Source organism: Ursus maritimus, unplaced genomic scaffold (genome assembly GCF_017311325.1).
Source record: "Ursus maritimus isolate PB19 unplaced genomic scaffold, ASM1731132v1 scaffold_32, whole genome shotgun sequence".
In the NCBI taxonomy this organism is placed as follows: Eukaryota; Metazoa; Chordata; class Mammalia; order Carnivora; family Ursidae; genus Ursus; species Ursus maritimus.
Genome location: NW_024425786.1, coordinates 15,835,026 through 15,859,693, shown reverse-complemented (window position 1 = coordinate 15,859,693; position 24,668 = coordinate 15,835,026). Strand labels below are relative to the sequence as shown.

Genomic DNA, 24,668 nt, shown 5'->3' with positions numbered 1-24,668 from the left:
GAGTCCTCTGATGGGCCTTTCTGTATTCAGGCAGGGGGGTCACTGCGCCCCCCCCCCCTACATTCCATTGCTCAAGCCTGTTGACTCAAAGCAGCTTCTATACCCAGAAGAATATGTGTGGCTGGGGGCTGGTGTATTAACAGGGAGGTTTATTCTTTTTTTTTTTTTTTTTAAAGATTTTATTTATTTATTCGACAGAGATAGAGACAACCAGCGAGAGAGGGAACACAAGCAGGGGGAGTGGGAGGGGAAGAAGCAGGCTCACAGCAGAAGAGCCTGATGTGGGGCTCGATCCCAGATCGCCGGGACCACGCCCTGAGCCGAAGGCAGACGCCCAACCGCTGTGCCACCCAGGCGCCCCAGGGAGGTTTATTCTAAGTGGAGAAGATACTATTATATTAGGCAACCCTTTATTATATTGAATAATTCTGTAGTAAATATACTTTTCAAAAGGCTGCCTCCAGAGGTGCCTGGAGGGCCCAGTCAGTGAAGTGACTGACTCTTGGTTTCGGCTCGGGTTACAATCTCAGTCTCGTGAGGAGTCCCGTGTGGGGCTCCACGCTCAGTGGGGAGTCTGCTTGAGATTCTCTGTCCCTCCCGCCTCGTGCACGTGCTCATGCATACACGTGTGCGCTCTCTCTGTCTCAAATGTATCTTCAAAAAAAATTACATTCCTTAAAAAAAAAAAAAAAAGGCTGCCTCTGGTCAGCTCCCACATTACTACATTAAAGCCAGTGGAGTTCAAAGAACATGGTTCACAGAAGGTCTTGGCTCCTCCCCCCACAATAGTTGTCAGTGAATAACCTCTGGGTATACCAGTTCGCACTGCAGATGTCGAAGGGAGACCCAGCTCTAGGATGTGGTCATACCCATGCTGATCCACAGTGGTGATGAGGAAAAGTGTCAATATAGCGTCTTCAGGGCCCACAGGAATGGTACTTCATGGATGAGGCAGCCCTCACTCCACCCGTCCTCCTCTTCCTCTGGTGGTAAGACATTCCAACCCTTCACTTCCCTTTTTGGCTTGGTGTTTTCCCCTCTCTTCCCAGTATTGGAAAATGATGACATTAAAAATCTGCTTGTGCTTTATACCTACGTTGTGAGTCTGCCTAGATTTCAAGCCTCTCTCATCTCAGAAAAAGAATTTACTTTTAACCACAGCGCTGGAACTAAAACAGTAATCCTTCGGGCGCCTGGGTGGCTCAGTCAGGTGGGCGTCTGCCTTTGGCTTGGGTTGTGATGCCAGAATCCCGGGATCCTCAGATTGAGCCCCACGTTGGGCTCCCTGCTCAGCGGGGAGTCTGCTTCTCCCTTTCCCTCTGCCCCTCCCCACCATCATGCTCTCTCTAGCTCTCTCTCTCTCTCTCTCTCAAATAAATAAATTAAAAAAAAAACCCAGTAATCCTTATTCAATCTGATACACATTCATTATTTAGCAAGTATTTCTTAAGCCTTGTCTACTATGGGCTGGGCACTGTTCTGGGTGCCAGGAACATAGCAATGAACGAGGCGATATGGTTCCTACTCTTGAGAGCTGACAATGCGGGAGGACCTCAATGAGCAAGTAAACAAGATCAAAATAAACACAATCACTTTTTTTTTTTTTTGAGTAATCTCTATACCCAACGTGAGACTCCAGCTCATGACTCCGAGATCAAGAGATACACGCTCTTCTGACTGAGCCAGCCAGGTGCCTGAAACACAATCACTTTATTTAGAGAGAGGAAGCACACGAGCTGAGTGGGGGAGGAGAGGGAGAGAATCCCAAGCAGACTCCCCATAGAGTGCAAAGCCTGACATGGGGCTCGATCTCACGAGCCAAAACCAAGAGTCTGACGTTTAACAGACTGAGCCATCCAGGCACCCCCCACCACCTTCTCAAAACAATCACTTTAGATATTGTGGTAAGTATTAGGAGAGAAATAAACAAGGATGTGACAGTGAGGGTGCGAAAGGGAGGTCTACTCTTGACACGCTGGGCCAGGACGTCTTCTCTGTAAAGGTAACATTCGAAGGGAACAGTGCAAAGGCCCTGAGGCAGGAAAGTACTTGGATACTGGGCTAACTCACAGTGAATGAGGGAACAAACAGTACTATAAGGTTGAAGTGATGAGTGGCCAGATCATGGAGTGCCCTTAGTTTTACTTTTATTCTAACCAGGGCACAGGAGCGCAAGAGCACCTGGCTCCAGAGTCCCAGACAGATCAAGTTCAGCCACTCACCACTGACAAAATCTAAAGGCAGAGAGACACAAGTGGTAGTGAAACGAGAAAGGATTTCCGTGAGGCCCACACTGGGAAGACCACAGACTGGTGTCTCAAAGACTGTCTCCAAGGTGCTGAAACTACTTCTAGGTTTATAGAAAGAAAATGTGGGACAAAGGTCAGGTGGGTACATGTGGGTGGGCAGTGAAGGTCAGATCAGTCGTAGTCTTGGGGTCAGTCACCCCGGTCTTGCTGGCTCGGGGCAGTCCTCGTTGCTTGAGGGGGTAATTGTGGCTCACATCTGGGGATGCCTTGCCTGTGTGGTCTTTTGTCTGAGTTAAGAGATAAGCTGGAAAGAACTTAATCAATTAAAAAGTACAGACTGAGGTCAGAATGGAGGTAGTTCTCTTTCATTACTACTGTAATTACCACACTTAGCAACTTTGAACAGTTTACAATTCTGGAGGTCAGATGTCTGAAGAGGGTTTCTTCGAACTAAAAATCAAGGTGTTGGCAGGACTGCATTCCTTGTGGGCACTCCACCAGTGCCTTTCCCAGCTTCTAAAGGTGCCTGCATTCCTTGGCTTGTGACTTCTTCTTCCACCTTCAAAGTCAGCTGGGTAACATCTTCTCGGGCTCGGACCATTCTGCCTTCCTCTTACAAAGACCTTTGTGGTTACATCGGGCCTATTCAGGTAATCCAGAATAATCTCCCCATTTTAAGATGTTTAACTAAATCTCATCTGCGAAGTCCTTTTTGCCACATAAGGTAACATATTCACAAATTTGTGGAATAGGACGTGGGCATTTGTCTTCCTCTCTTTGGGCTTCTGTAACAAAAATACCATACCAAAATAGAAAAAAATAAAATCCCTTAGACTGTGTGGGTTTACCAACAACAGAAATGTATTCCTTACCGTTGTATAAGCTGAGAAGTTCAAGTTCAAAGTGCTCACAGGTTTGGTCTGGTGAGAACTCATTTCCTGGTTCATAGATAGTTGTCTTCTCAGTGTCCTCACATTGGTGGAAGGGGCAAGGGAGCTCTCCGCGGTCTTTTTCTCTTTTTCTTTTCTTTTTTTTTTTAAAAGATTTTATGTATTTATTCATGAGAGACAGAGAGAGAGCAGAGGGAGAAACAGGCTCCCCGTGGAGCAGGGAGCCTGATGCGGGATTCGATCCCACGACTCTGGGATCATGACCTGAGCTGAAGGCAGACATTTAACTGACTGAACTACCCAGGTGCCCTCTCTGGGGTCTCTTACGAGAGTGCTAATCCCACTCATAAGGGCTCCTCTCTCATCATCTAAGACCCCCAAAGGCCCCACCTCCAAATACCATGACACTGGGCATTAGGATTTAACATGTGAATTTTTGGGAAATGAAAACATTCAGTATACGGCAAGAGCTTTGGGAGAGGGCATTATTTTGCCTACTATATAGCCCTATAGGTCATGAAAAGGGGGTTAGATTTTATTTAAAGTGTGAAAGGGAGCGCCTGGATGGCTCAGTCGGTTAGGCATCTGCCTTTGGCTCAGGTCGTGAGCCTCGGGTCCTGGGATTGAACCCTACATCGGGCTCCCTCCTCGGTGGGGAGTCTGCTTCTCCCTCTTCCTCTGCCCCTCCCCCCAGTTGTGTGCGCACTCTCTCTCAAATAAATAAAATCTTTAAAAAATATATAAAGTGTGAAAGATGACAAAATGGAGTAACATAATCAATTTATGTTTATATTTTTTTTATTGACTGATAGAGAAGTGGGCTCAGGACAAAGGCTGGCAAAATTCCAGCTGTGATGCTGTGATTTTTAAGAAATAATGCTGGTGTCCCTCCATGCCTCCCAGGGTTCCTAAACCCTTGGAATTTCCTAAGTAGTTAGAGTGATAAAGTTGTCTTTTGTTATTTGTAACAAGTGCCTTCCGACCACACCTAACTTTATGTTAATGAGGTGGCTTTTGGAAAGCCCCTGGGTCATGTAAGAACCCGGCCTGGTTGCCAGGAAAACCAATCATGATGAGACGGCTGGAATTACCATCCACACTCCCATTTCCTACCCCCCCCCCCAGCCTGGGGAGTGGAGATAGAGATCAATCATCAATGGCCAATGATTTAATAACCCTGGTTGTGTAATGAAAACTCTATAAAAACCTAAAAGGGTAGGGTCCAGAGGACTTCTGGGCTGGTGAACAGTGGAGTTGCTGGGAGCTTCATGTGTCCAGAGAGGGTATGGAAGCTCTGTGCCCCTTCTTAACATCCCTGTCCCTATGCCCCTCTTCTCTCTGGCTGTTCCTAAGTTACATCCTTTTCTAATAAACTGGTAATTAGTAGGTAGAATGTTTTCCTGAGTTCTACGAGCTGCTCTAAGCAGATCAGTCAAACCTGATGAGGGGGAGATGGGCACCTCAGACTTAGCCAGTTGGTCAGAGACACAGGTGAGAACCTGGACTTGCAGTTGGGAGGGATGTGTGTGTGTGTGTCTGTGTATGTGTGTATACAGGCTTGAAGGACGGAACCCTCAGCCTGTGTGATCTGGTGCTATCCAGGTAAATAGTGACAGAATTGGGTTAAACTTGTAGGACATCCTGCTCGTGTCACAGAATTGCTGGATGTGTGGAAAACCCATACCTCCGTGTGAGAAGTGAAGTGGGAGTGGCATGTAGGGGGCACACATGGGAATGAGTGTTTACCTTACATGGCTTTTCGAAAACCAATAGAGGAGGAGGCAGCAGCAAAGAAGACCAAGAAGGAGCCGCGACTGAGGGAAGTGGAAAACCAGGAGAGGATACTGCCTAGAAACCAAGAGAAGGACATTTCAAGTCTGAGGGCTGAGAGAAGACCCCTGGAGTAGGTAACATGGAAGCCACGCCAACCTTGATGAAGGCAGCGGTAGAGGAGTGATAAGGTCATAAGCCAGATTGGAGTCGGTTGAAGAGTGAATAGATGAGTTAAATCGGGGCGCCTGGGTGGCTCAGTCGGTTATGCGATCAGCTCGCGATTTCAGCTCCGGCCATGATCTCATGGGCTGTGGGCTCACGCCCAGGCTGGGCTCCCCGTTGAGCAGGGAGTCTGCTTGAGATTCTCTCTCTCCCTCTACCCCTCCTCCCGCCATGCGTGCTTTCTCTAAAATACTTAAAAAAAAAAAAAAAAGATGATTTAAGTCAAGAGTCCTGGGCTGTCCACCACAGTAGCCACGCCCACACGTGGCTAATGAGCCCCTGAATGAGGCCAGCTTAAACTAACGTGAGCTGTAAGTGCAAAATGCACACGAGATTCCTAAATACAGTGTGAAAAAAGGGGAGTAGTTCATCAATATTTTCAATACTGATTTCGTGTGGAAATGTACACATTTTGGATATATTGGGTTAAATACATTGTTAAAATTAACTTCACCTCTTTTTACTTTCTCTTAAAAGATTTATCGAGAGAGAGAGAGAGAGAGAGAGAGAGAGGACTCATGTGACAGCAAGCATGCAGGGAGGGGCAGAGGGAGAGGATCCCAAGCGGACTGTGCTGAGCTCTGAGCCCAACGCGGGGCTCAACCTCAAGACCCTCAAAGCATGACCTGAGCCAGAATTAACAGTCAGACGCTTGAGTGACTGAGCCACCCAGGTGCCCCAGATTCTCCTTATATCTAACAGTTGTTCCTTCTGACCTTCTTTCTAGGGTCCTCCTCCTGTTCCCAAAACTTATTAGGTGAAGGAGCAGGCCATGGGGCTGTGCAGAAGAGAGTTCCAGGCAAAGGAAGCAGCCAATGCAAAGGAGAAGGCAGTGGTGTTGGAGCAAAGTTGGGGAAAGGGAGAGTAGTGGGAAATGAGGTCTGGGCAGTAAGGTGTGGAGGAGATGGCCTTTGTCATTTATTCTGAGGGAGACAGGAAGTTTAGGAGGTTTTTTAAGCCAAGGAATGGCCATTTGGTTTACATGCAGACTACAAAGAGGCAAGGGTGAAACTTGGAGACGAGTTAGGAAGCTTTTGCAATAGTGGTTGTATTCTGTATAAATTTTGAAGGCACAATGGCAGGATTTGTGAAAGGACTGGGTGGGGATGTAAGAGAAAGATAGGTTAAACCTGTCTCTAAAGTTTCTGGCAAGATAAGAGTTGCCATCTGCTGAGATAGTAAAGTTTTTGAAGGATATTTGGGGGCAACTGTTAGTAGAATAAGGATAGGTTTTGGACCTGTGAAGTGCAGAAGACTATTGCATATGGGAGATGTCAAGGAAGTAGTAGGGGATGTACACATTTGGCATTAGAGGAGTAAGGTCAAGTCTGGAGATACAAATTTGGTAGTCATCAAGCCACAGCTGGTATTTAAAGCCATAGGAGATCAGATCATCCAGGGAGTAAATGTATTAGAGGAGAGGTCCACGGACAACCCTATGCCACTCAAGTTTACAGGTTAGAGAGAACGAACCAGCAAAGGACACTAAAAAAGAATGACCAGTGAACCATGGAGAAAGCATGAGGTCTTGCAACTTAAGGACAGGTTGCAGGGGAAAGAGTGAAAAATGGGTCAAACGCTTTGGATAGATCAAGCAAAATCGAGTGTGAGCTTACCACTGGATTTCACAGTGTGACCTTCATATGAGTGGTTTTGGGGGTGATAGAGGCAACAGCCTGATTTGGAATGGGTTTAACAGGGATAGGAAGAGGGGAACTGGAGAAAAGTAAAGACAACTCTTTCCAGTTCTGCTATAAAGGGAGGAGAGAAATGGGACAGTAGCTTGAGGGGGATGTGGGAGTCAAGAGAGTGTGAAACTGGGGAGAAATCACAGCATATTTGAATGCTGACGAGAATCATCCAGCAGAGACTGAAAAATTCATAGCGCAGGACAGTATATCCTGCAAGACTCGGAGTCATGTCTGCTGTCCTGGCCTGTATGTCCCTGATGGGTCTGAAACTGCTTGAAAGCATAAAGTTGAATAAAAGTCTAAATGGCTGTACTAATGCTTCAGCAAAGCTCAATTTTAAAGTAACCTTTTTCCCCTCTTCCGCAAACTTCCCCTCCTCCCTTACCATCCTGAAGACAGGATGAGGGAGGCTGGCAGCACAACACAACTGCTGTCACACCCAGCTAGATCCTGTATTTCCCTGTAAACTCTCCCAGCCCCTTCCTCCAGGGGTGGGGGGCTTGAATTTTTTAAAAGATTTTTAAATTTATTTGAGAGAGAGAAAATGAGCAGGGAGAGGTGCGGAGGTAGAAGGGCAAGCAGACTCCCTGCAGAGCGCAGAGCTTGCCATGGGGATCTGCAAGAGGCTTGATCCCAGGATCCTGGCACCCTGACCTTGAACTCAACCTACAGAGCCATGCAGGCGCCTGGAGGGCTTGCAGTTTTTGAAGGCCGTAGCCTGCTGTGGGGCCTCCTTTGCCTGGCAAAGCAATAAAGCTATTGTTCCTCTTTATCCCCAACTCTGTCTTCCTGTTCTATTTGGGCTCTGAATCCTGGAGATCGTTTTTTGACAACACACCTAAAATGCAATACAGCTGAGCCTTGAACTGTGTGGGTCCACTTTACTTTTTTCGATAAATACAGTACAGTACTGTAAATGTATTTTTCTCTTCCTTACGATTGTCTTAGTAACATTTTTTCTCTAGTTTAAGAATACGGTAAAAAAATACAGTCTATAATACATAGAACATACAAAATGTGTTAAAATTGTTATCGATGAGGCTTCTGGTCAACGGCAGGCTATGAGTAGTTAAGTTTTTGGGGAGTCAAAAGTTACACCCAGAATTTCCACATCACCGGAGGTCAAGGTACAGCACCTGGTTCAAGGGTCTACTGTATATTAAAAATTGAAATCATCATCTCCCTCCCTGTCCTGCGCTATGAATTTTTCAGTCTCTGCTGGATGATTCTCGTCAGCATTCAAATATGCTGTGATTTCTCCCCAGTTTCACACTCTCTTGACTCCCACATCCCCCTCAAGCTACCATCCCATTTCTCTGCTGCTGCTGCTGCTTTAGTTCTATCTCAGTAGGTAGAAACTCTTAATTACCCAAGTTAGAAAACTTAACATAGCAGTGACTGCATGGTGAATAATACGACACAATTTCATTGTGTGCAAAGTGAAACAATGAATGTCACAGGCAGTTACAAGCACCAAGGAAAGGGCTATGACCCATACTTGAAGGTCAAGTAACACAAAGGTGAGTAGACACTGATTAGACCAACATCAAGTTGTAGCAATTCCACGTCCTAAATATCTCTCAAATTTGTCTTCTCATGCCATATCTATTAAGAAATAGGACTACCCCCATTTTGACCTCAGTCTGTACTTTAAGTTCTTTTCCAGCTTACTAACACAGGGAAAAGACCCTGCAGGCAAAGCATCCCTTGATGTGACCCAAAACTACCCCCTCAAGCAACAAGGACTGCTCTGAGACAGCAAGACCCAGAGTGATTGACCGGAAGATTCATCTTCATTGCCCACCCAGATGTACCCGACATTTGTCCCACATTTTCTTTATATAAACCTAGATGTATTTTCAGCACTTAGGAGACAGTCTTTGAGACACTGGTCCATGATGTTTCCGGTATTGGCCTCACTGAGATAAATTCCTTTCTTATTTCACTACCGTTCATGTCTCTGCCTTTGGATTTATCAGTGGTGAGTGGCTGCACCTGGTCTGTTCGGGACCTCCAGAGCCAGGTGCTTTGACACCCCAGCCAGGTTACAAGTACATTACCCCAGTTGAAGTCTTCATTATCTCTGGCCTGTGTTATTTCAATAGTCTTGTAAGAGGTTTCTGGGCCTTCGACCTTGACCCAGACTGAGGAAGTCATATAAAATGCAAATCTCCACTGTCTCTCTCACCAGCTTTAAACCTTTCAAGGCATCTCTCAGAAAAGGCAAGCCTGCTCCCCATGGCTTACCTCTCACCTCTCCCTGTCTCAGAATTTGTTTTCTCCCACCAAGAAGTTTGTAATGTGCCTTTGCTCCTTGGGATTCCCTTTGTAATGGTGCCTTTTTTCTCTCCTGGCTAAGTTCTCATCTTTTAAAGATGTGGAAATAACCTCTTCTGGTAAGCCTTTTCCCAAGTACTGCAAACCTTCCAAGGCTGGGAAGGGTATCTCTGTTTCTACTGGTCTCCCCTCACCCACCTCCAATGGCGGGGACCACGTCTTATCTTCGTCATGCTTTCAGCAAATATTTGTCTAATGACTAGCACACTTTAAGCATCAAGTCCAAGGTTACCCAGCTGGTAAACTGCTGTGTCAGAAGTTAGTGCTTAGACCCCTGGAGGGCTCACATTCAAATGTAAAGTTCTCAAAAATCTTCCCTCTAGCAGTGCCCTTAACAGTTTGCAAAACATTTCGTTAAGGCTAGTCTTTGTATCCTGGGGCGGGACTTGTAAAAAGGCAATGTTTCTCAACCCGGGAGCTAGAGAGGAGCTTCAGGAAAAGACTAAGAAGTCATCAAAAGATTAACAGCAATGAGGAGGATCAGCCAGCTGCAATGAAGACCCTCCCAGCCCGAGAAACCCCACCCAGGACCCCCCAACGCCCCACTCCACTTCGAGGACTACAAATCCCAGCATGCTTAGCATCCAGTGAGTGACAGCACGGAACGCACGCCGGGACACGTAGTCCAGTTCTAGTTCAGGAAAAGCCCAGAACGTCCCGTGACGTCAGGAGGGCTCGGGAAAGGAGTCGGAACCGGTCCAGGCTCAAGTTTAATCATCCTCTAGAGAGCCGACCGTGGTTGTTTTGGTGACCCGATTTCAGGTCCTACCCCGCAGTCCAGCGGCCCTATGGTGTGCGTTGGGTAGCTTCTCGCGTGACTCCTTCAAGGTTAAAGGGGAAGTACCAAAGAGCAAGAATAGGCAGGCTTCTGCCCTCGAGCCGCCGGTTTGTTAGGGTAGTGGTACGCAGGACGCTAGCCTAGCCAGGAGCTGAGACGCTCCTTCCCCAGCAGCGCCGGTGAGGACGTGGCAACACCATCCCGAACAGCCGCTTCCCTTTCCTCCTCCCGGCGGGCTGGAGGCGCGGGGAGGCGCAAAGGCTGCTGGGAACGCGCATGCGCCCACAGCGACGGGGAAAATACATCTCCAACGTCTGCGGGCGCGGGGAGTGTCGGGTGTCGGCGGCGGCGCTTTGCGGCCGGTCGTGCGGGTCGGGCGCGGGCGGGCGCGGCGGCAGTGGCGCGCACAGGTGATTGACTGGCCAGCTGGCTGAGGAATCGCCTGGTCCCCATTGCTGGCAGGTGGCGGAGCCCATTTGGGCGGCGGCAGCAGCAGCAGCGGCAGCAGCGACGGCCCGGCTCGGGAGGCGCTTCTCGGGCCAAGGCCATGGCCCCGCGCCTGCAGCTGGAGAAGGCGGCCTGGCGCTGGGCGGAGACGGTGCGGCCCGAGGAGGTGTCGCAGGAGCACATCGAGACCGCCTACCGCATCTGGCTGGAGCCCTGCATCCGCGGTGTGTGCAGGTGAGGCCCGCGCACCGGGCCTTGCGCCCCCTCTCGCTTCGGACCTTGGAAAACCGGACCGGGGGCCGGGGGTCATGTTAGGGGAAAGAGGACGGCGGCCAGCTGTGTGCATCTAGCAGGCGCGGAGAGGAGCAAGGTGGAGGCTTCCTCCTTAACGCGTCTGGGCGACCTGAGCAACGCAGCCATCCCGGGCTCGCTGCACGGAGGTGATGCTGCTGAAAGCCCTTCAGAAAAGGTTCTGGGTTCTTATCTAGAAGATGGCGGTGGAAATGGTTGAAGGCAGGAGCTGAGAGCTTAGCAAACGTTGTTGATTGTTGTATTTTGGCCACGGCTCGGCTTTTTCCATTGTAGAAAGGGAACTTCGTCGAAGTGAGTTTCATCACAGTGTATGTTTTATTACTGTTGACGGTGAAGGCTTGGTCATCTTAATATTAGTTTTGGATAGGGCAGATTTAGAAGAACGTATGGTTAGCCTACGTCATCGGTATCCTTCACCCCCAGTTGACCTCCCGTCTCTTGTTAATCTGTTTTAGCCTTTTTTTGGGGGGGGGGGTCGTTTAGACTGCACCACTTTACCAGGTACGAAGTTTGAGCTGTGTAAGTTCTGTCCTTCACTTCTGCTTAGCCCTTGAACCTTGCCTTTCCTTTTAGTTCGAATTCTTAGGCATTGTTCCTGTCTCTTCTGTTTTTCCACCTTTTAACGCGGGAACTATAGTTTTTGTTCTGGAATGTTGTTGAATTGACTTGGCCAAGCCGGGCATGCTCAGTAACCATACTTCAGCAGGCATTTAGTAAAGGCTTTCTGGAGTTTTTATACTCGGCGGCGGGATCCAGGAGGAATGGAAGTCAAGGTCTCAGCTTTGGAATTAAAGTCGAGTTTCAGAAGTGATTGCAGTTAGGGAGCTTCCATAAAGCAGACGAATAATTCCAAGCTCTTGGGTGTCTGGCGCACAAGGAGGGCACATGAGACTCCAACAGTAAGTACTGGAATGACAGAGTCTGTGTATAATAGAATTTATTAAGCGTCAGTTAGTTTCTCAACATAAGTAGATTCCAGAGTAACCAAAAAAATACTTTCACTGTTATAATTCTGATTTTAACACAAGTAAAGGAGTAGAAATTGGCTGGGATCGCTGTAAGGGTAATGTCATAGTTTTAAGTTACAGTTGCAAGGTTTGTATCCAAGCAGGGTTTTTGTCTTTTGGGTTTTTTTTTTGGCATTGAGATATAAGGCACATATTGTATGATTCACCCATTTAAAATGTACTGCCCAGTGTTTATTTGTGTCTTCACAGGGTTGTTCAGCTATCACCACAATCTGATTTTAGAACATTTTTGCCCCTTCCCACCCCCATGCTCTTTAGCCATTAGATTGGCACTAGGTCCTCCCCTGTACACCACCACCCCAAGCTCCAAGCAACCACCTATCATCAGCTTTCTACCTCCTAATTTGCCTATCTTGGACATTTCATGTAAATAGAATCATAAAGCAAGTGGACTTTTGTGACTGACTTTTTTCATTTAATGTTTTCAAGGATGGTGCGCGTTGTAGCACGTGTTGATATTTAATTTCATTTTTAAAAATGTAAAATATGCAACAAAATGTAATATTTTAAAATATACAGTTAAGTGCCATTAAATACCTTATAAGTGGTACACCTGTCACCATTGTCTAGTTCTAGGGCTTTTTTTTTTTTTTTTTGACCCTGGGATCCTGACCCGAGCTGAAGGTAGATGCTTAACTGACTGAGCCACCCAAGCCCTCCCGCTAGTGCTTTTCTGTCACTTTAAAAGAGACTCCATATCCATTAAACAGTCACTTCCCATTTTCCCCTCCTGTCCCCCCCAGCAACCACTGATCTTTCTGTCTCTGGGTTTCTCTACTCTTAATATTTCATATGACTGGAATTCTACAGTATGTAGCCTTTTTTGTCTGGCTTTCACGTAACATGTTTTCCAGTGTCTTCCATGTTGTAGCATTGATCAGTACTTTATTCCTTTTTGTGGCTGAATAATAGTCCATTGTTTGGATATATACCATATTTTATCTATTCATCAGTTGCTGGACTTAAAAAATTCCTCCCCCCCCAACTTTACTGAGGAATACTTGACGAATAGATTTGCCTGTATTTAAAGTGTACAACGTGATGATTTGATATACATACACGTGGTGGAATGAGTGCTAAGATCAAGGTAGGGTGGTTTTGTTGTTGTTGTTGTTTTGTGTGTGTGTGTGTTTTAAGATTTTGTTTGTTTGACGAGAGAGGGAGAAAGCACAAGCAGTGGGGAGTGGCAGGCAGAGATGAGAGAGGGATGAGAAGGGAGCCCAATGCAGGGCTCCATCCCAGAACCCTGGGATCATGACCTGAACCAAATGCAGACGCTTAACCGACTGAAGCACCCAGGCACCCCTAAGATCAAGGCAGTTAAACACATCTGTCACTTCACATAGTTAACTTGATGAGCGTTTTTGTTATATCTACTTCCTGGCTACTGTGCTGCTATGAACATTTGGCTACAAGTCCGTTAGAACACGTGTTTTCAGTTCTTTCGGGTGTCTACCTAGGAGTAAAATTGCTGGGTCATGGTAATTATGTTTACCTGGGCAACTGCCACACTGCTTCCTACAGCTGCTGTGCCGTTCAGTTTACATTCCCACCAGGAACACATGGGGGTTTCAGTTTCTCTCCATCCTTGCCGGCACATGCTACTTTCTGTTGTTTGCCTTCCTAGTGAATTTGAAGTGGCATCTCATTGTGTTTTTGGTTTGCATTTTCCTAATGACTAAGGAATTGAACAGCTTTTCATGTGTCTGTTGGCCACGTCTCATTTTTTAATTTCCAGATAATATTCCATTTTATGTATGTACTTTCCACATTTATATATCCATTCATCAGTTGATGGACATTTGGGTTGTTTCCACTTTTTGGCTGCTATGAATAGTGTAGCCAAGAATATTTGTGTAGGGGTTTTTGTGTGGATGTATTCATTTATCTTGGGTATATCTGTAGGAGTGGAATTGCTGGGTCATAAAACTATGTTTAACATTTTGAGGAACTGACAAATTATTTTCCAAAGTGGCTGTGCTACTTTACATTCAGTGTATAGGGATTCCAATTTCTGCCCATCCTTGCTCTTGTTTCTTTTCTCTTACACCCATGCTAGTGGGTGTAAGTGGTATCTCATTGTGGTTTTGATTTGCATTTCCCTGCTGACTAAAGTTCAGCATCTTTCATGTGCTTCTTGGCCTTTTCGTGTGTATTTGGAGAAATGTCTGTTAAAGCCCTTGGCCCGTTTTAAAATAGGGTTGTTTTTGTGTTATTGAGTTGTAAGAGTTCTTTATATTGTATACAAATTCCTTATATTTGTAAATACTCCCATTTCTATGGGTTGTGTTTTCATATTTTTGATGGTACTGTTTGTAGTAGAAAAGCTTTTAATTTTGATGTAGTCCAAACTTTCCTTTCTTTTTTTTTTTTTTTTTTTTTTTTTTTGGTTGTGCTTTTGAGACCGTGCATAATCTGAGGTCCAAACAATTTTTATCAATATACTTTTTTATGCTTTACATACACAATTGCTAGGAGATTCCAGAGCTGAAGAGGTGTTTAGTTCTTCTCAAAGAGTAAATGAATTAAGACTATTTACATTTCTGAAACTGCTTAGTAAAATCATGATGAAAGGAATCTGTACTAAATCTTATACCTACAGAGTTCTGCAAATATTATGTATCTTACTTTTTTTAAGATTTTATTTATTTGTTTATTTGTTTATCAGAGAGAGAGAGAGAGAGAGAGAGCGCACAAGCAGGGGGAGCGGCAGGCAGAGGGAGAAGCAAGCTCCCCACTGAGCAGGGATCCTGACCTGAGCTGAAATTGAATCAGAATATTAACTGACTGACCCAGCCAGGTGCCCCTTAATCACACTTTTTGATCTGATAGGTGTCCTCTGTTAATTTGTTTCTTTTTGTGAAAGTTAGAATTTTGATACAAAAGTTTCAGTCTGGACTAACTTGTACCAGTGTATATAGGAGTATAATGTCTATTTAGCTCTCATTAGAGAAACAGTACCGATGACTTATAAAATTAAAGCATAAAGAAATGTAACACATTCTAGAAAGTCAGTATCATGCCAGTTGACTTCTCAGCTCTAGTCCAAAACCCTTGGGAGGGCTGCGAGGCCTCGCTCCGAAGCTTCCTTCGTCCAGCTGTTCTTCATTGATGTTGTTCAGCGGCAACTCCTTTCTCAGTTGGCTCCCGTTTCCTCACTTTAGTGGTATTGGCCCCCTGTGCCTTGCTAACTTTCCCTGACCCTCAGGGCAAGTTAGGGGACCGCTTTTTAATTAAAACAAAACAAAACAAAACAACCTTAATGCAAATTTTATAAAATTTTTCAAAGATTTATTTGGGAGAGAGTGTGCCTGCTCGCAGGGGGAGGGGCAGAGGAAGAGAACGTCCAGTGGACTCCCCCCTGAGCAGAACCCAACACCACCAGCCTTGGGGGGGGGGTGTCTCCATCCCACAACCCCGAGATCACAAGCTGAGCTGAAACCAAGAGTCTTTAGCTCAACTGATTTCGCCACCCAGCATGGTAAGCAGAGAGGGTGGTACCATAAATCGCTCCCCCTTATCCAGCTTCAACGGTTGTTGACTGATGATCGATCACTTGTTTTATTCCCATTGCATGTTTTTTTATTACTTAACACAACTTTAATCTAAAAATTGCCGTTTTTATGCATCTTATTGGTTTAAATAGGTGTTTTGTGTTCCATGAAATTTGGGTCCTTATCTATTCTTGTTCATGGTTATGTATTTTTCTGCTGTCTGGCATTTTAGCACTTAGAGACTACTGAGTCCTTAATGTTTGTGCAAAGTCAAAGCCCTCCTTAATCTCAGGCTGACTAACCATTGTTAAAACAGTATGAATACTGTTTTTTTTCTTCTTCTTCTTTCTGTATGTCTTTTAAATTCAAATATTTGAGTATCTGTTGTATATCTTACTGGAGTAAATATTCATTCTTTTATTCAACAGATAATTTTGGCACCTACTATGGGTTTGGTTAGCATTCTGGAGTGGCTCTGGGATAAAGCCTCAGAAGATGAAGTTCCTTCCTTCATGTCTCATATTTTACAGATAAGGCGGAATATAATCAATGTAATTGTTATTTTAGAAAAAGGGAAAATGTCACACTGCATACTTTCTGCCGTTTGTTTTTATTTGCTAATATACCTTTTTTCCATATTAGTGCATCTAGAAAATTTACCTTATTCATTTTAATAGGTATGTAATGTTTCATCGTGTAGAGCTTGATGTATTGCGGTTCAGCCAGTTCCCTGTTGGACCTTCAGATTCTCAATTTTTGATATTATACAGATAGTGCTTCTGTGAACATCCCTCTGTATGTAGCTTGGTTGAGTGAATGTTTTCTTTTCTTTTTTTTTTTTTTTAAGATTTTATTTATTTATTTGACAGAGAGAGAGACAGCCAGCGAGAGAGGGAACACAAGCAGGGGGAGTGGGAGAGGAAGAAGCAGGCTCATAGTGGAGGAGCCTAATGTGGGGCTCGATCCCAGAACGCTGGGATCACGCCCTGAGCTGAAGGCAGACGCTCAACCGCTGTGCCACCCAGGCGCCCCTGAGTGAATGTTTTCACTTAGGTTGCAAGATGAGAAAGAGAAAAAGGGCATGATGATCATTTAAATTTTGATAGGTGGTAAAGGTCATAGTATTTAATACTGAGTTCTTTTTTTTTTTAAAGATTTTATTTATTTATTCGACAGAGATAGAGACAGCCAGCGAGAGAGGGAACACAAGCAGGGGGAGTGGGAGAGGAAGAAGCAGGCTCATAGCGGAGGAGCCTGATGTGGGACTCGATCCCATAACGCCGGGATCACACCCTGAGCCGAAGGCAGACGCTTAACCGCTGTGCCACCCAGGCGCCCCTAATACTGAATTCTGTGTCACCCTGTTTCCCACCCCAGGCATTCTTATTTCAAACACCAACTTTAATAGTGAAAGCATGTTCTTTTCCTATGCCTTTTTTCCCCCCTGGCATTGAGCATCTTTTTTATATGTTGGCCATTTGTATTACTCCTGTGAATTGTGTGTCCTGGATTGTTGGTCATTTTCTTACTGATTTTCAAGAGCTTATTGAATATTTCTACTGAAGATCCTTTTTCCTCACTTTTTTTTTTTTTGACTGCTGTGTTTTTGTTTTTTTCCTTTTCATACATTAAAACTCATTTTTATGTGGTCAAATTAATCAATGTTTTTCTTTATGGTTTTTGAATTTCCCGATTCCAGGATTATAGAAATATTCACTCATGTTTTGTTTTAGTATTGATGGTTTCATTTTATGTATTCAGTCTTTGTCCTTTACAGTTTAATTTGATTTAGGGAGTGAGATTGGGATCCAGCTTTATTTTATTTTTTAGCCAAATGGCTACTCAATTTTTTTTTTAAAAGATTTTATTTATTTATTTGACAGAGAGAGACAGCCAGCAAGAGAGGGAACACAAGCAGGGGGAGTGGGAGAGGAAGAAGCAGGCTCCCAGTGGAGAAGCCCGATGTGGGGCTCGATCCCAGAACGCTAGGATCACGCCCTGAGCCGAAGGCAGACGCTTAACGACTGCGCCCCCCAGGTGCCCCCCTACTCAATTTTTTTAAACCATTTATTGAATAAACTAGTCTTCCCTCACTAGTTAAAAAGGCCATCTTTATTATATGACAAATTATTACATTTACTTGGGTTTCTCTTTCATTTATTTTTATTTTTTAATTTATCTTATTAATTTGACTCATTATCTCTGTATTATAACCACAGTTCCAATTACTTAATATTTTAAAAATATCTGATAAGGTAAGACCCTTCTTAATTCCTCTTAGAATTTTTCTAGTGTTCTTATTTAATTAAAATTTATGTTTTTACATACAGAAAAGTACACAAATCATAAACATTACACCGGGGTAAATTATCACAAGGGAAAGCATCTGTGTAACACCAAGATTAAAATGTTGCTAGCTTTCCAGAACACACCCATCTTTCATTTACGGCCTCTTACTGGTCTTCCTCAAAAGTAACCACTACCCTTACTTTGTACACCACAGATTATTCTACCTATTTTGAACTTTGTATACAATTAATTATACATTGTAGTTCATTCTGTGTCTGGCTGCTTCTGCTCAGCATTGTGTGATTTGTCCATGTGTGGGTAGCAGTAGTGTGTTCATTTTTAACACTGTGCAGTATTTCATTGTGTTACAGTATACTTGATCCTTTCTGTTGGAATGTTCATTTGGAATTTTTCCAGTATTTGGCTGTTATGAATAAAGATGCATCTTTTGGTGTCTTTTGGTACCATATATATATACACATTTTTTTCCATATACATTTTTGATAAAAGAGGACTTCCTGGGTCATAAATGTTTATTTAGCTTAATAGATAATGCTGGACTGTTTTCCAAAATGATTATATCACATTCCACTCTCCTGAGTACTGTGTGAGAGAGTTCATTTTCTACAGATCCTCACCATAATTGGTTTGATTTTAGCCATTATGATGGATGTGTCGTGGTATCTCATTGTGGTTTTAATTTGCATTTCTCAAATGACCAGTGAAATTGACCTTTTCATATTCAACTATTTACACATCCTCCAGTGGGGTGCTTGTTTAAGTTCAATTTTTTAAGCCTCATTGAAATTTTTTTTAATTTATTTTTTAAGGATTTTATTTTTAAGTCATCTGTACACCCAACGGGGGGCTCAACTTACAACCCCGATCAAAAGTCGTGGTCTACCAGCTGAGCCAACCAGGTGACCCACCTTATTCTCTTAATAGCATCTTTTGATGAACAGAAGTACTAATTTCATTATAGTCCAATTTATCAATATTTTCCTATATTATAGTTGTTGCTTTTTGCATGTGTTCTGTTTAAGAAATCTTCACCTTTCTCCAGGTCCTAAAGATACCATCCTCTGTTATCCTCTACGAAGCTGTATTGTATTGTCTTTCAGAATGAAATCTGCAGTCCACCTGGAATTGATTACTTTATTCTTGTCATTTGGGAAGTGAGGGCCTGGGAGAATTTAAGGGTTTCCTGTTCTCTGTGACCTTAGCAATGTAGAAGAGTGTTGAATGACTGCTAGTGGTAAAGATCTTTGATGATAGAAAAAGTAGCGATTCCAAGGGAAAGGGAGGACATACCTAGGGAAAAATAAAAATTAACCAAATGAGACTTTTCTTTTGAGAATCCTCTGTACCTCATATATTTTCTCTTGGCTTCCAAGGTAATTCTGTAATTATTAAGAAAAAGTTATTCTTCTCTTTGGGATGGTCTTACAAAGAAATAGAAGAAAAAACCCATTTCATCTAAAATTCTTGTTTTCTCTGTAATATTAAAAAAAATTCCTTTAACTTTTTTTGGTAAAAGTAATTGAGATTTAGAGTCCAGGACGGCACAGGGTGCTTTTCCTGTGGCTTTGTTTATTACACATCACTGATGTGCACTCCAGTGTGAGAGGTATGGATACGCTAAAACGAAATGCAGTTCCATTGAGCTTCTACGGAGCCTGAGCTCCCTGCTGACTTGAACTCATCTCAAATAAAAGTCACCACCCAGAGAACAAGATTGAAATATTTTATTTTTTATTTTTATTTTTTTATTTTTTATTTTAAAGATTTTATTTATTTATTTGACACACAGAGAGACAGCCAGCGAGAGAGGGAACACAAGCAGGGGGAGTGGGAGAGGAAGAAGCAGGCTCCCAGCGGTGGAGCCTGATGTGGGGCTCGATCCCAGAACACCGGGATCACGCCCTGAGCCAAAGGCAGACGCTTAACGACTGAGCCACCCAGGCGCCCCAAGATTGAAATATTTTAATATAATTCCTTTTAATTTTTCTGCAGATACGTAAAAACAATGCCATCATGTTGTTACACGCATTTGGAAAGGTACTTTTTAACTTAATACTAAGAATGTGTCCCCAGGGCGTTACAGAGTTTATAAAAGAACTAATTTCTAATCATTGCATATATTTCATTTTACATGCCCCCAAATTTAATTTTTCCTTTTGGGCCTTTATTTGCCCGCCTCCCTTTTCCTCCCCCCTTCTTTTGTTAAGCTCTTTTTTGTTAAGCTCTTTCCGAGCACCCTTATAACTAAAGTGTCTACTTTGTTTACTTTCTTGGAATAAAGATTGTAAAAGTTACATGAACATCCCTTTTCTTTTTTTTTTTTTAAGATTTTATTTATTTATTTGATAGAGAGCCCTCACGAGTGGGAGGGAGAGAGAATCTGAAGCAGACTCCGCGCTGAGCTCTGAGCGCTTGATCCCACGACTGAGATACCAGGACCTGAGCTGAAAGCAAGAGTTGGACAGGTAGCTGACTGAGCTACCCAGGCTCCCCAGAAGTTAGATGAACATTCTTAAGGTTTTTGGTATTTGCTCCCACCATCTGTGTACGGTACCTGAACATCCCCGTCCCTCTGTGTCCTTGCCATTGAGTATGAAATTTTAAAAACTTTGTGAGTTCTGGGGCACCTGGGTGGCTCAGTCAGTTAAGCATCTGCCTTGGGCTTGGGTCATGATCCCAGGGTCCTGGGATCGAGCCCTGCACTGGGCTCCCTGCTCATCAGGAAGCCTGCTTCTCCCTCTGCCATTCCCCTGCTTGTGTTCTCTCGCTCGGCTCTCTCAAATAAATAAAATCTTAAAGACAAAAAAAAATTTTTGTGAGTTTATAAATGATATCTTTTGATATCAAAATGATATCTTTTGATTATCAGTGACATTTGAAGATACGGTTTTTTTCAGATGTGAAGCCTTATTTCCCAAATTGTATAAAGCCTGAGAAACTAAGTCCCACTGTAGGAGGGGAAATTTTTTCCCAAGTTTTAATGGTTAAATAAGCCTATCCACATAGTTGGAAAACTTTTGACTTGCCAGTTAGCACCTCTGTCCTACCTCCCGGCATTTTTCCTTTAATACCAATTTGGGGGATATCCTATTAGAAAGTAGATTCATAATTTCTGAGTTGGCTCACTTTTTAAATCCCTTTTGCGTGGCTAATTACCTTTCTCCAATAGAAATTTGAATTTTAGGGCAACTGACTTAATATGCTAATTACAAGAGTATTTGGTATATTGATCATTTTTATAGGTTGCAGTTTTTGAATCCCAGGTTAGTGGGGTATAACTTTTGAGGTTTGGGAAAAGGAAGATACTTCACTTTTGCTAGGTCGCAGAGCCTCAAAGGTTGATTGGATTCTGAAACTTAAAAAATATGTATTTAATTTTTTTTATATCCAATAAACTATTTAAAGGACTGTCAGCACTCCCGTCCATGATATTGAACATAAGGTTGGTGTTGAATTTTATTGACTTTGTCAGTAGCTGCTCAAACTTTTTTTGTCCAAGACTTGTATATGTATGTCAGAGAACTCCTAGAAGAGGGACATACGTGCCAAAGGACCTGTTTTGGGCTGTTCTGTTTTTATTTTTGCTTAAATCTTGCATGTCTAATACCTGAGACTTGGATACAGTAATGCCTGAAGAAAAACACTAAAATTTTCAGTCATTAGAACCTAGAGTTCAGATTATCTTGTTTCTCCTTTATTTTCACTGCGTCAGGGAAATAGGTGCTTTAGTAACTTAAGTAAACAAGTTTCCTCTTCAATAAAAATTTAAAGTAGAATAATTTTATGTGAATAGTTGATAGTCATAGAGTTTAAATAGGAAAATGATTTTTAAAAAGTATACATTGAGAATGTGCATTCCCATGGCTGCCCCCATCATCCCATTCATTCACATCCTCTTTAAGGAACAACCTTTATTACTTTCCGATTATTCTTTCAGTGTTTCTTTGTGTACGTAAAAGCAAACAGATATTTTCTTACTCTTCCCCTTTCCTACACAATGTAGCATACTGCATACGCTGTTCTATACCTGTAGACATTTCTGTATTAGTAATTAAAAGCTTTCTAGTTTTTTGTTTTTTTTTTCTTAAAGATTTTATTTATTTATTTGATAGAGCGACAGCCAGCGAGAGAGGGAACACAAGCAGGGGGAGTGGGAGAGGAAGAAGCAGGCTCCTAGCGGAGGAGCCTGATGTGGGGCTCGATCCCAGAACGCCGGGATCACGCCCTGAGCCGAAGGCAGACGCTTAACGACTGCGCCACCCAGGCTCCCCAAAAGCTTTCTAGGTTTTTTTCCTTAAGTCAAAAGGTTTAAACAATTGAGGTAAAAGTATATACACTGAAATGTTCCTATTCATTCAGATTTTTACAGTAGACTCTATTTTTGTATTTTGTATTTAGGGTCATCTGGTTTTTTTGTTTTGTTTTGTTCTAACTATGCTCCATGTCCCAGTGTGGGGCTTGAACTCCCGACCCCAACATTGAGAGTCACATGCTCTACCGACTGAGCCAGCCAGGTGCCCCCTAGACTTTATTTCTTAAACGTTTTAGGGTCACAGCAAAATGGAGTAGAAGTATAGAGATTTCCCAGTACCTCCTGCCCCCACACATGCCTGGGCTCTCCCACTATCAGTGTTCCCCACCAGAGGGTTACATTTGTTTTTGTTCTTGTGTTTTAAGATTTATTTATTTATTTTAGAGAGAGCCCACCCAAGCAGGGTTGGAGGGATCTGGGGGGAGCGGCAGAGGAGAGGGAGAGTCTCAAGCAGACGCCCCACTGAGATTGGACACTCAGCTGAAATGAAGAGTTGGACACTCAGCCCACCCAGGCACCCCCAGAGGGTTACATTTGTTAAGTCGATGAAACTCCGTTCACACCTCATTATCACCGAATGTGTATGGTTTTGGTTTTTAATTTTAGGTTGGTGGTTTTTTCTTCCCGACACTTACTTACTTACTTAATTTTTTTTTTTCTTCTCTCTCCCCCCAGTGTGGGGCTCAAACTCATAACCCCAGGATCAAGAGTTGCATGGTATACTCACCAGCAGGCACTCCAGTTTTGTTTTGTTTCTTAATACTGGAAAAAAATAAGTGGCATTTGGTACTATTCCAATTTTTCCCCCGCTGGATTTTTTTTTTTTTTTTTTTTGGTTTTTATTTAAATTCCAGTTGGTTAGGGGCGCCTGGGTGGCACAGCGGTTGAGCGTCTGCCTTCGGCTCAGGGCGTGATCCCGGCGTTATGGGATCGAGCCCCACATCAGGCTCCTCCACTGTGAGCCTGCTTCTTCCTCTCCCACTCCCCCTGCTTGTGTTCCCTCTCTCGCTGGCTGTCTCTATCTCTGTTGAATAAATAAATAAAATCTTTAAAAATAAATAAATAAATACATACATAAATTCCAGTTGGTTAACATACAGTGTATACTAGTTTCAGGTGTACAATATAGAGAAATAAATGCAGTCCTTAATCCCCAACACCTAGTTAAAAACTGCCCAGTTTCTGGTAACCTTCACGATGTCTGTAGTTTACATTAGGGTTTGCTCTTCTGGGTGGTGTGTACATGCTCTGAGTTTGGACAAATGGATGATGACGTAACATCCACTATTACAGGTTCATAGAGAGTAATTTCACTGGTTAAAAGTACTCTGCCCTCCCTATTCATCCTTCCCTCCTTCCTGACATCCCCCAGCTATACTTTTTAACTCTCTCCATAGTTTTGCTCTTCCCAAAATGTAATATAGTCAGTACGTGCCATTTCATACTGGCTTCTTTGAAATAGTAGTATGCAGTTAAGCTTTTTTTCGTGGCTCGGTAGCTCGTTTCTTTTTAGTGCCGTATAATATTTCATCGGCTGTACTATGGTTTATTTGTTCTTTATCACCTATTTATCACCTACTTAAGGATTTCTTAGGTACTTCAGAGTTTGGCAATTCAGTGCAGAACTGCTTTGTAAATATTCGTGTGCAGGCTTTTGTGTGGACATGTTTTCCACCCCTTTGGATACATACCTAGGAGCACAATGAATATGATTGTTGTGTTGTATGGTATAAGAGTACGTTTATTTTTTTAAAAAACACTAAGTTTTATTGTATGCTGCTGCCTGTGTATGTAAAATAATTACCTTTGGGAAGTAGAAATTTATGGAAACTCTGAGAGGTAGAGGTTAAGGGAGCCTCCCAGGACCCTGGGATCCTGACCTGAGCGGAAGGCAGACACTAACCGACTGAGCTACCCAGGCGCCCCTAGGGATAAGCTTTTGTACAGGCTTCAAATTTAGTTCTCCTTTGAATATTCACTGGTTCATGAACAGTGGTTTAGAAAACTATCCAAAGATTCATTTTACTACAAAAAGCAACAGGCTTTCTGGGGTCTCAAGGGATTCATACTTGAAGATACACCAGTTAGCAGGGTGTCGGGCGTTCTGCAGACAGAGCTGTTCCAAGTCTGCAGCTGGCTGGGAAGCCTTCCTGTGGTTCAGCCCGGGTGGAAGGCTTCCAGCCAGAGCTTCTGAACCGCTGTCTTCATAGTGGCAGCGCTGCAGGAACCGGATGTGGTGCCCCCAGCAGTGCGGCAGGTTCGTCCGCGTGTGGATGGGTAGGGTCGTGGGTCTGCGGGTCCAGATGGTGGGGCAGCCAGGAGTATGTTTAATTTTGTACAACTGAACAGAACACCAGACAGTCTTCCGAAGTGGCTGTATCGGTTTGCATTCCTGCCGGCGACGAGAGCGCCTCTGGATCCACATCGTCACCCCCATTCGGTATTACCAGTGTGGGGATTTTGGCCGTTGTAATGAGTGTGTGGTGGTATTTCATGGGTGTTTTATTTTATTTTATTTTATTTTTTTAAAGATTTTATTTATTTACTTGACAGAGATAGAGACAGCCAGTGAGAGAGGGAACACAAGCCAGGGGAGTGGGAGACGAAGAAGCAGGCTCATAGCAGAAGAGCCTGATGTGGGGCTCGATCTCATAACGCCGGGATCACGCCCTGAGCCGAAGGCAGACGCCCAACCGCTGTGCCACCCAGGCGCCCCTCATGGTTGTTTTAATGTGCATTTCCCTGCTGACATATGACAGGGGGCATCTTTTCATATGCTTATGTCTTTGGTGCTGTGTCTGTTAAGGTCTTTGGCTCATTTTTTG

The 24,668-nt window shown here is 43.6% G+C and overlaps 1 protein-coding gene across 6 annotated transcripts in view; it reads left to right on the top strand.

The window, feature by feature from the left end:
- Positions 1 to 10,234: 10,234 nt before the first annotated feature.
- Positions 10,235 to 24,668, top strand: part of USP48 (ubiquitin specific peptidase 48) — a 92,864-nt gene continuing 78,430 nt past the window's right edge. For 5 of the 6 annotated variants that reach the window (XM_040645920.1, XM_040645919.1, XM_040645916.1 and 2 more), the window contains exon 1: positions 10,236 to 10,621. In XM_040645920.1, the coding sequence (XP_040501854.1) occupies positions 10,488 to 10,621 (134 nt within the window). In that variant the 5' untranslated portion in view covers positions 10,236 to 10,487. Of the gene's footprint in view, positions 10,622 to 24,668 lie in introns of all 6 variants that reach the window. The other variant, XM_040645918.1, reaches the window with a different exon arrangement.